At 41.9% G+C, this 12,574-nt stretch overlaps 1 protein-coding gene across 1 annotated transcript; it reads left to right on the plus strand.

The window, feature by feature from the left end:
- Positions 1-6,783: 6,783 nt before the first annotated feature.
- On the plus strand, positions 6,784-10,661 carry LOC145399684 (uncharacterized). Its single transcript, XM_080272230.1, has 4 exons — positions 6,784-7,075; positions 8,663-8,880; positions 9,654-9,834; positions 10,516-10,661. Exons 1-4 carry the CDS (start codon positions 6,784-6,786, stop codon positions 10,659-10,661), a joined length of 837 nt encoding a protein of 278 aa, XP_080128356.1.
- The last annotated feature ends 1,913 nt before the right edge of the window (positions 10,662-12,574 follow it).

A 12,574-nucleotide genomic window follows, 5' to 3' on the forward strand; every position in this document is an offset into this window, starting at 1 on the left:
AAGATCCCTTATCATAATGGATAATGCTTCCTATCACTCAAAAACCATCAATAAAATGCCAACAACCAGCAGTAAGAAAGGCGATTTAATTGAATGGCTGTCATCTGCCAATATCACATTTGATCCATCTCAAACAAAGAATGAACTGTATTTTGTCTGCAAACAACATAAAGGCAAACAAGAATATGAGATAGACCAATTGGCCATGGAAAAGGGACATATAATACTCAGACTGCCTCCTTACCACTGTATGTTCAATCCTATTGAATTAATATGGGCACAGCTGAAGAGAGAAGTAAAGAAAAAAAACTCAAACGGAGATCAGTCCCTGAAGAGAGTTGAGTAAATTACTCACGAGGCTATGAACAAGATTACCCCTGAAACTTGCGTAGTTGCATCAGCCACACGAAGAAAATCGAAGATGAATACCGTGCCAAAGACATCGCACAAGACCATTTGTTTGAGGAATTTGTTATTAACATAATTTCTGATACAAGTGACGAGAAAGAAAGTGAAGATGACGCACATGGAGAAAGAGCTTAATATAGAGCACCAGTACGTAGCCTACACATTTTTTCAGAACATCCAATAAATCACGCTCACGTTTTATTTTTGTATTGATAACCTATTATGCTTGTTGTTTTAGCTTCGTATTTGTGTGTGTGTGTGTGTGTGTGTGTGTGTGTGTGTGTGTGTGTGTGTGTCCTTTGAGAGAGAGAGAGAGAGAGAGAGAGAGAGAGAGAGAGAGAGAGAGAGAGAGAACAAAAAAGAAGATGAAGGTGGATATGATTATTTGTACTGTACATAGGCTTGCAAATAAACTGGACAGTGACGTATATGTTATTAAATTCACGAGTAGTAAAAAGTGGAAATACCCTGTACTATTTTACATTTTAAATATGGATGCACGGGACTTACATCGAATATGAAGTAAAAATGAAAGGAATGGTATAGCCTATCACTTCATGAAGAAGTTCAGAGGGGAGAAATTTTTCTGCATCTTTCGCATCCTAATACTTTCTAAATTAATCAAGTAATCAAATATCTATAAAGTAAACAAATAGAAAACTTAATATAATTTGTACGTGAGAGGTTACATTTGTTATTACCACGATGTATAGTTCGTCTAGATATCGTGGTTATTACATTCCGATAACCAGTCAGGTTAAGGTCTCTGAAGTTTAAATAGTCCGCCTTCACTCAGCTGTCGCTCAGTGGCTGTTCGATTGAGCTGCCTCCCTCCCCGCAGAACTCGTATTTTCATTTGAATTTTTTTAATTATTCAGAGTTGTGGCACGGTTTAAGGGTGCGGACTGATCTTATAATTTAAATATGTGTTATAGCAACGCTTAGATTAAGCAGGTTTCCTTGATATTCTGTAATTTTACTGACTTTCTGGAACGTAAAGGAATTGTTCGAATGCTGACCTTGGCTTGGACTGTAATATAACACTCTGTTGACTCATTATCTCTATCTTCCTGCGAAAATTTCATTGTTGCTAAGTATATAGCGGATTTCATATTGCTTTTGACAATTGTGCTGTCGAAAAACTCAGTATCACATCTATTAATAAAGAGTGTATCGGTTAAGGCAAGAACGAAATCGAACAAACACCTCCAGCCAATCAGAGTCTCGGGCAGAACAGTGTTACCATACATGCCCGGCCAAAGTAATTGGTATGGGGTATAGTCCCAGGTGGAGAAGGGACAGATCCTCACTGCACCACACCGGCCGAGAGTCGACTGTGCAGTGTACTCAGTGACATCTGCAGCAGGGCTCAACGTCTGAGCTGGTTTACCTCTGCTACATCATAATGGACGCAACCCTTTACCCACACATGACCTGATCAGGTGATCAGACCAAATGCAGGAGAATATCCCCTCAGGGCTGCATCATCATTTATTAATTCACAGTTTCTCTCCAGTTATTCCTATCATGCACAACCACTCTTCCTTGCTCAACAGACATCCCTCTTGCATCTAACGCTCTCTTCACGCTGTCCATCCATCCTATTCATGGTTTTCCTCTCAGCCTTACACCTCTTACATCTGATCCAGTTATCTTTTTCACCAATTGCTCTTCATCCATTCTCTCCATATGGCAAACCATTGCAACACTCCCTGCTTAACTCAATCAGCCATTTCCCGCATAACTCCAGTTCTCCTACGCATTTCATCGTTTCTCACTCAATCCATACGTGTCACTCCACACATCCTCCTTCAGACACCTCATCTCGATTACATTAAAACATTTCCTTTCAGCTACACTCATAGTCCATTTTTCAGCCCAGTATAATGCAGTTGGAACCACTACACCCTCATACAGTTTTCTCTTTACATCCAGTCTAAACAAAAGACATCTAAACACTTTTTTCACTCCTTCCAGCACCTTTCCTACTTCATTTATCCCAAACTTCACTTCTACATTTACTCTTCCATCAACAGCAACACATGACTCTAAATACTAAAAACAGATACTTAAAACACTCAACTTCCTCAAGCAACTCACCATTGAAAACACTATTCATCCTCCTACCATTTGCCAACCTTGTACACTTCATCATTTTACTCTTATTCTCATTTACTCTCAATTTCCTCTTTTCATGCACGCTTCCCACATCCCCTACCAACTGTCTCAATCTCTCCTCTGAATCAGCCACCAGTGCAGCATTACCTGCAAACAACAGATGATCCAGTTTCCACTCTTTGCCATCAGCATTCACCTGACTCAAACCTCCACCTAACACTCTCGCAAGCACCTCCCTTACAACACCATCCATATAAATATTATACAACCAAGGCAACATCACACATCCTTGCCTCAGCCCTACTCTCACGGGAAACCAATCGCTCACATATTTCCCGTTCTTACACACGCTCTACTATTACTATAAAAACTTTTCACTCCTTTTGAGAACCTACCATCAACTCCATACAATCTCAAAACAGTCCACAAAGCTTCCCTATTAATTCTATCATACATTTTCTCTAAATTCATGAATGCCCAAAACACATCCTTACCTTTTGCTGAATACTATTCATACACCTGTCTCACATGAAACACCTGATCCACACATCTCCTCCCTCTCCTAAAGCCACACTGCTCATCACCAATCACTCCCTCTGTACCCTCTCTATCTCTCTTAATTAATACTCTTTCATACACCTTCCCTACGACATTTAACAGACTTATACCCTTAAAGCTAGTACAGTACATTCATACTTATCACCCTTACCTTTACACATCGGAACCACACTAGCACTTGCCCAGTCAACTGGCACCATACTTTTCACAAAACACACATTCAACAATAATACTAACCACTCAATCATAGTTACTCCACCCACCTTTCAGGCACTCCACAGCACACCCATCCATACCTGCAGCTTTCCCCACTTTCATGTCCTTTACTGCCTCCTGCACTTCCTCCATCATGATCAAAGAATCATTCAAATCACCCAACACATATTTTCCTTGCGCCCTTCCAACTGCCAGAATCTTAGCCTCCCTTTCCCCCTCTACATTTAACAGTCTTTCAAAACCTGCCCATCTCTTCCTTACTGCATTCATCTCAGTTAACTTCCTTCTATCCTCTGCTTTTACTCGCTCTTCCTACCCAGATTCTCCCTTTTGCACTGTTTTCACCTCCTTCTAAAATATTTTCTTGTTCTGTTGAAAATTCTCAGTCAACCGCCTACCCCACCTCTCATTGCTGCCACTTTAACGTCGCACACAGCCCATCTCGCCCTGTTTCACTTTTCCTTATACCTGACACCTCATCCTTCCTCTGCAGCCACACTTCCTATGCAGATCTCTTCTCAGCCACAGCCATACTTACTTCCTCACACCACCATTCATTTCCTTTTCTTACACCACCACCCACTCGTCTCACACCACATACCTCTTCCACATGCCCCACCGCAGCACTCTTAAACAACTGCCATTCATGCTCCACACTGCCATTTTCCTGATCTTTCACTGCATTCCACTCATCTTTCAACTTCTCCTGATACTGTATCATTTTCTCTCTTTTATCCAACTCACTTTCAAAACCTCTCTGCCGCACCTAACTCTCCTAGCTCTCACCCATCTCATACCTTCACCTTCTTCTCTCAAAACACACATCCAACAATCTTCCTCTTACATTCCTGGACACAACCACATAGTCCATCAATGCTCCATCAGCAACCCTTCCACCCTCCTGTCTCCTCTATGTATACTTATAAATATCTTTCCTCTCAAACAAGGTATCTCCAGTCACCATCTCTCGCTCAACGCACATCCCTATCAAGCGTTCCCCAATTTCCTTTCTTCCAGGCACACCATGCATACCAACTACACCTTCAATTGATACATTTCTCACTCCAGCATGCAGATGTCCCATTATTACCACATTCACATTTGCTCCAAAACTCTGCCGACACTCATCAACATCATTCCAGAAAGACTTCCTCTCTTCTGCATCCCTTTCGCTACCAGGCCAATATGCACTCACGTATACCCACAACTCACGTCCAAATTTCGCTTTTACCCACATCAGTCTCGATGACACCTCTTTTCATTCACTCACACAGTGCTGCACTTCCGGGCTCACTAACAAGGCCACACCTCCTCTTGCCCTTCTTCTATCAACACCTAACAATCTTACATTCATACTTCCAAATTTAGACACACCTTTCCCTTTCTTCTTTGTTTCACTCAGAGCTAACACATCCAACTTTCTTCTCACAAACATTCTCCCAGTCTCCTCCCCTCTAACCTCAATCGTACTACATCCACGCACATTCATAGACTCAATCTTCAGGGTATGGAGATAATTCAGTCCCTTTTTCCTTTCTATTCCCTGTATCACAGTACGAACTAAAAAAAACAAAGGAGGAGGGAATACGGTGGCAGAATTCTTCCTAACACAACTTGGCCGGAGAATGGTAGTACCACCCCATAGTGCAGCCAGATTGTGTCCTTCCCCCTCCCCCCGCCATAGGGGGGTCAATACATACATGAGCTATTTTTCCTAGAGAGTTGGTTAATATATAAAATGCATGGTAAAGTTTACATATGAAAGAAACAGTTGTATTTTGATTGCAAGAACTTGATATGGGTCATGGGCCGTTTTCTCTCTTTATTATTCTTGGTAGGGGCTTGCAATGCACCAAGCATATCAGTACAACTATAAGCTGTTACTGTAAATCACTGATTTATAATAACGTGATAGGAAGAGTTTTTGAGTCTATTCTTAACAAAAAAATTTTTAAAGCATCTTTCCTATCACAACCTTCTTTCTGATCGTCAGTATGGGTTCCATCAGAGACGCTCAACTGCCGATCTTCTCACCTACCTTTTAGACTCTTGGTCATCCTCCTTTCGGAACTTTGGCAAAAGCTTTGCCATTGCACTTGACATCTCAAAGGCTTTCGATCGAGTCTGGCACAAATATTTAATTTCCAAACTGCCCTCTTACGGTTTCTATCCTTCCATCTGTGCCTTCATCAACAGCTTCCTTTCTGATCGTTCTATAGCTGCTGTTGTAGACGGCCATCGTTCTTCTCCTAGATCTATTAACAGTGGTGCTCCTCAGGGCTCTGTCCTATTACCAACTCTCTTCCTTTTATTATCAATGATCTAAGCTGTACATCTAACCCTATCCAGTCATATGCTGATGATTCCACCCTTCATCTTTCCATTCGGTTCCCGCAACGTCCATCCCAGCAGTTTCTTCAACAATCAAGGGATGAGGCTATGGCACACCTAATGTCTGACCTGGCTCGTATCTCTGACTAGGGTAAAAATAATCTTGTTTTTAATGCATCTAAGACTCAGTTTTTACACCTATCAACCCGACAGAATCTTTCACAGGAGTATCCATTAAAATTTAATAATATCCAGCTCAATCCAGCATCATCCTTGAACATGTTTGGGGTTTAATTCACTCGGGATTAATCTTGGAAAGTTCATATTACATCTCTTGTAAAATCTGTTTCCAATAGATTAGGTGTGCTAAGCCGACTCCGTACCTTTTTTACCCCTGCACAGTTGTTGACTTTATACACGGGATTTATTTGACCATGTATGGAGTACAACTCTCATGTGTGGGGAGGCTCCCCACATACAGCTTTCTTAATAGGATGAAGTCAAAGGCATTTCGTCTCATCAACTCTGCTCCTCTTACCGGCTCCCTTCAACCTCTGTCTCTTCGCCGCACTGTTGCTTCTTTATCTCTTTTCTGTCGCTACCTCCATGGTCATTGCTCCTCTGAACTGTCTGCTTGCATCCATCCAGCTTTACGTCGGGTGCGTAGCACCCGTCTAGCAATAAACTCTCATCCTTTTTCTGTCCAACTCTCTAATGCAAGAGTTAACCGTTACTCCCAATCCCTCATTTATGGAACAGGTCAACTCTGGAACTGTCTCCCTCTGTCTGTATTTCCTACTTCCTATGATCTCCAGTTTTTCACACGCAGTGTGTCCAGGCATCTCGAAATGATCAGATCTTGAATTTGGCTCTCTTTTGTATTGTTTTGAGAAGGAACTGTTTTGCGGGCTCGTAACCTTTGGTTCCTTTTTCCTCGCATAAAAAAATATAAAAAAACATTAAAGAATCTCTTAATTTTGGTTAAAAGAGCAAGATTTGGGCCTTGGGCTGTTTAGCGTTACTATCCTGAGAAATAAAGAGGTAGATTTAAATAAGACTGAACTGTTATTCTTAGGAAGCTTGCTAATATAATGTGCTGGCTATAATTTACGTACTAAAAAAATACTTGTCTTTTAATTGCAGCAGCTAGATATGGGCCTTGGGCTGTTTAGCGTTACTGCCCTGAGAGCTGAAGTGGTGGATTTTACATATCCTGTCACCTTCGACGTGAACACGATCGTAGCTGCTCGTGGAAGTCTTGAGGTGGACCCGTGGGGCTTCCTGTTGCCACTGACGCCCTTAGTTTGGCTGGCTTTACTGACGGCACTCCTGGCACTCATCATTGTCCTGTTGTTGCTACTATTCTACCTTCCTGTCCAGAGTCTGCCTTACACAACACTGCTAAACAAAGCATTCAATTTTGTTCGTGTTGTATTGCAGCAAGGTAGGATATCACCAACTGCACCATTTTATTTGATCAGATATGATTATTGAACGAACACTTCCAGTCTGGTTACGTATATCTCACTATATTTTTACTCTTTTCAGGCGATTTTACTCAACTTAAGGAAAGACAAATGAATGTGTCAGGGCTAATGAGAGCTGATTCTAACCGTTCCATTAGAGTTTTTCTTTACAGTCTTAAAAAATAAATATGTTTGGAGGTAGCAGGGTTGTAGAAAAAACACTACACTGGCAGAACATGTTCGTTGCTTTTGTTCGTCACAGATTTAGCATAAGACATTAAACAACTATGTGTTTATGGCTGATCGAATGAGTGCCTGGTACTAGAGTCTGTAGAGGAACTATGTGGCCTGTCGAACCATTATTTACTATTGACTTTGACAACAGAGAGTTCTGGTGTGGAACTGGATGTGATAGCATCAGGAGAAATACAATGTGGTGGTTTAGCCATGTGGAAAGGATGGAGCGCGAGAGTAATCAGGAGGGTGTATGTGAGTGAGGAGGAGTAGGGAAGAGGGAGGGGGAGGCCAAGGAAGAGATGGAAGGATGTAGTGGAGAGGTATACTCGTATTGGAGAGGGGGGTGTAAGCTGGGGTGAGGGCAGTAAAATGGTGGGAGACAAGGCGACATGGAGGCGATTTGTTTGTGGCTGCCCCTTACGAGATTATGGCGTCTGGCAATAGATAGATACATAGTCTTAGGCAACGGTGCACAAGCAACGAGGACAGCTGAATAAGAAAACAGAAGGAAGCAGTGGTTATCAAAGAAGAGACAGCTAGAGGAGACGATTTAATTCAAATGAACGCCGGAGGTACGTAGAGTAGGCTATTAGACTGGATGGAGGAAGTGGAGGGTGTGAATAAGTGTTTACTGAGGATATGCATCGGGTGTGAGGCAGTGCTTGGGGTTCGGAGAAGAGATGCAATAGCCTGGGGTGATGGGAAAATGAAATGACCGGTTGAAGAGAAATAGCCATGCAGTGACCGGATGAGAAACATGGGAAAAAAGGATGTTGAGAGACAAAAGAGAGTTGTACTTTGAGTGTGTGTGTAATTCACCGGGTCGGTCAGGATCACTTGATGGTCGTGATCGTCAGCTTTTACCCTCCCGGAAGGGAGCTGAGAGCTCATATAGTCCGATCTAAGGGCAAGGCTGTGACCTTCACACACGCACACACCCGTCCCCTTGCTCAAGGGGGACAGTAACCACCCACTTCGTCAGTGAAACTTTTCGCAACCTGAGCGAGGCGCGAACTCCCGTCCACCAGTTGGCAAGCGAGAACGTTACCACTGCACCAGCGAGCGGTGTGTGTGAGAGAGAGAGAGAGAGAGAGAGAGAGAGAGAGAGAGAGAGAGAGAGAGATTATTTCAGCAGAATAGATACTCGTGTTTCTCAACCTGTTAGGGTAACCTATAACCTCCTCGAGTCCTCCAGTACAAGAGTCTTTCATAATTTAATTAATATCGTCTAAAATTATGGAAAATAACCTAGTAATAAGACTTTCCAGGGTGTGAAGAGTTTAGGTACGTGTTTTTTTAATCGTGCATTTTTTTTTTTTTTTTTTTAGATGTGCATGATACTTGTGGTTGGTGGTGGTGTGAGCGTGTGTTGGTGGGTGTGTGGATGCTGGCCACACTGGTGCTGACGCGGAGCTATGCCGGCAACCTCATGTCCCTCCTGGCTGTCAGATACATACCCATGCCCTTCCAGACAGTCCAGGATATCATCGACGGTTCAGTGATTCTCCAGTTGATGAAGGGTTCGGCCCAGACTGAAACTATTCTGGTATATAATGAGATGAACTCCGTCAATTACCACCCACCCAATCATTCACTCCCTCCTCCTCACACCACATTCATATTAATGTTTTTCAGGCTCTTCCTGCCACCTCACCTGTTTTCTATTATTGTATTTCTGGTAAAGGGATATTCGTTGTGGCTTGCCGCTCGCTCTTTTGCACCTTACTATCTAGGCTACCTTTTTTATGTGTAACTTTACGGAGACAATACGTTTATGGCAAAGGACAAAACTCTTAATATCAAGCCAGGCTGTTCACTTTTCCTTCCCCTGAAATTGCATTAAGGACTGTGGTTTGTGTATGCATTATTTCAGTAATGGTTAATTTTTGTTTCGTTAGCTTTACATAGAGAACACGACTATAATGAAAATGAAATATTGCATATTGATTTTTAAGGTTATACGATTTCGCCTCGCGAAATTCTCTATAGACACTTATATCCCTACCTGTACTGTCAACAAACGATTTTATTCAACCTGACAGACAGCGGCTTGTATATACAGTATAGCTTTATGAACCTTCCTCTTATTAATAGTATCGTCCGGTATTAGCAGGAATATGATAGGAGAGCATGTAATGAATGTGCTAACCTCGTACCCATCTGATGGTTAAAAAATAAGCCAAATTGATAAAGATGGTAAAGAGGCAGAATTAGTAAGGAAAAAAAAAGTTACTGCATACACGGGGATCAGCAAGGCAGATGATCACTGTGGGTTTTATGTTCGAAGATGATGATGATGACAATGTATTTTATTTCCAGGCCTCTGAAAGTGGCACGCTCCGCCAGATCGCCGACCTGCAGAAGACAGACCGTTTTCAGTTTTACGAAGGGCGGGAACGAGAGGACAAGTTAACGACGGCGGTGAAGGCTGGTGGCTATGTTGATATTGGCGAGGAAGGGATAACAAAGCGATTCATGGGCGATTACTACTCTAAGACAGGTGTGTGGTTGGGTCTTATGCTCGTGTCCTCGTGGGTTAAGGAAGCTCCCCAACACTTCTTCCTTAGCGATTTATTTTTGGATGTGGCTGGATAATATCCTTTTGTAGGTTATTTATGTAGAGTATGGCGATAACGGAAGGATTTATGTAGCACAGAAGAGCACAGTAAGGTGTAATAAGCAAAACATATTGCACTGGAAAAGGTGTTAGGGAACTTCCTCAACCAACGAGAATACCGACCTTAACTCGTCGGCTAAGGAGGTTTCCTAACACCTCTTTTTTAGTGATTTATTTTCCATACCACCAATTAATATCCTCTGTATATCTTTCTAATACTGACAAGGGTTGCACGAATAACACCCAATAATATAGCAGCCAAGCTTAGTCAGAAAAAAAAAATGGTAAGGAAGATGTGTTAGTAAACATCCTAATCGCACCAGAATACCGTCCTTAGTCTCGTACTTTCAGCAGGTGTTCTGTCACCTCTTGCTTAACCAATTATTTAGCGTATTACACTATCCTTTCGTAGGTTACTATTGTATTTTTTAAACACCAGCACAGAACTTGTTAATACAACACAAGGATACACTAGCATACCCATACATCTATCCATCATCCAATCACCCCCCACCCCACTTTTTTTTCCATGTGAGAGTGGGAGCCCGGTATTGGGCCACACAGGCCTGGCATTTAAGGTGAGGGTGCCAGCCTCACTCTCCCCTGAGTGGCATAATGTCAGCATCCCAGTAACCTCCTCGGTTGTAAACCTTTACCGGCTCCTTCCGGCTGGGGCATCTCAACCCGCTGAAACTCCAGGTGTCATTTGACCGTATGGTTACCACCCAACGTTGTCAATTATATCCTAGAATTTAAGAAATGGGTTGTCTCTTAGTGCACAATCACCTTAAGGCTGCACTCCAACAAGTGAATGGATGGTATGCGCCCCCACTTATCACATAAAGAAGTACACTTGTAAGTGATGTTGGAGAGTCTTCTTAAGCATCGTGAATACGGTCATTGGTATCAGCGTGCCCTTTCTTATTGTTGTCAGTACTATTAATTGTTACCTAAGGAAACACTGAAGCACTCACTATTTTAACCATGTTTTTGACAACACAACCATGTATTCTTTTACCTGCTATTTTATTTTTTTAATAACAACACGGTTTCCACTACTAACATGGGAGAGGGTTCGACGCATTACTAAGGCAATGAGATCGACGAGGAAGCGATGTTGTGAAGTATGCCAAGGCAACAAAAACGGTGTCCAATGTTAACAGTAATGTTTGACCTACTTCACCTTAAAATACTTTCGACTTACCAAAATACATCAGTATATTAAAGGTATTTTAGGCTTCTTCATCCCAACCATAATGTATTATTTGAAATACTTGCCTGCGCTAAGTGTATTAGGAAAAGACCACAATACGTCTCATAAATGTATCTTATATTAGTTGTAATGCAGTTCGGGATATGTATTAATTTTTTTAGTTTTTATATTACTCCATTGCTTACAAATTACTTTACGTTCATCATACCTGGATTAACGCCAGATGATTCTACTGCGGTCAAAGGAAACTGAGGGCACGAAACAATGTTACAAAATATCGCGATTAATGGTTTGGCAAGCATGAGGACTTTCGGATTGCATATCAGTTTGTGGCGAACGATTTTCTTCAGCTATGAGAGACACACCGCAGCTAAACTGATGACTATACTGTTTTTACTCTAACTTGGCCCAAAATTGTTGTCCCTACATCTGAAATGTTGAGCTGTAACAACAGATTAGCACTAGAATATCATGCTAGTCACGAAGAAGTACTATAGAATGAATGTAGAGCCATAACATGATCTTTTTCTAACACTGAGCTCTGTGAAATATGCGGAGAGGGACGAAAATCTAGGCCAGATTAGTGTGAAAGATCTTATAGTTTTCTTTCCCAAATCTGTTTAGAACAAAACACTGATAGTTACAGACGTAGCCGAGGGGTGTAATTTTATAGAGAAGGGTATTTGGTTAAATCGTCGATGGGAGGAGAGTCGCTAGGAGAGAGTAATGGTGAGGCGTGTGGGAGATAGTGTAGGCCTTCTCTGTTCCGTTATTCTCTTCGTTTTCTAAGTGGGATGATGAAACAGGCAGATTTAGGTCGACGGAGTTTATTAATGTGAGACTTTTACTAGAATAAAAGTTAAGATCTTTGCGTGACCCGTGTAGCCTATGGTTAGTAGCAGTTTATGCTAGCTGCGGTCCTCCCACTTTACTCTCACTCTCCTACTCCCTATCGCTCTCTCCTTGTCTAACTCTTGTTCTATCCTGTCCTACCCTGTCTCACTCTGTTTGACACAGTCTTCTACTAACTCTTCCACATGTGATATCGGATTTATATTCCTCTCCAGCTCCGGCTAAAGTGTGTGGAACTGCGTGGGCGTACTTTTGTGCGTGTGTGTGTCTGTCACATTTCCCACACTTGATCAGAGGTGTTTGACATCCTTGATTCGTCTAGGCCAGGGGTGGGGAACGCCCGGCCTCCGGGGCGTATAGAGCCAGCAAGACCATTTGATCAGGCCCGCGAGGCAATTCATAAATGCAGTTTCATAAACTCATGAACGTATATATATATATATATATATATATATATATATATATATATATATATATATATATATATATATATATATATATATTACGGAACAGAGAAAGATAATGTATACTTTAAGTGAGAATACTAAAAATCACTAC

The sequence above is a fragment of the Coenobita brevimanus genome, chromosome 50 (assembly GCF_032717465.1).
Source record: "Coenobita brevimanus isolate Jiangsu-jjx chromosome 50, ASM3271746v2, whole genome shotgun sequence".
NCBI lineage: Eukaryota > Metazoa > Arthropoda > Malacostraca > Decapoda > Coenobitidae > Coenobita > Coenobita brevimanus.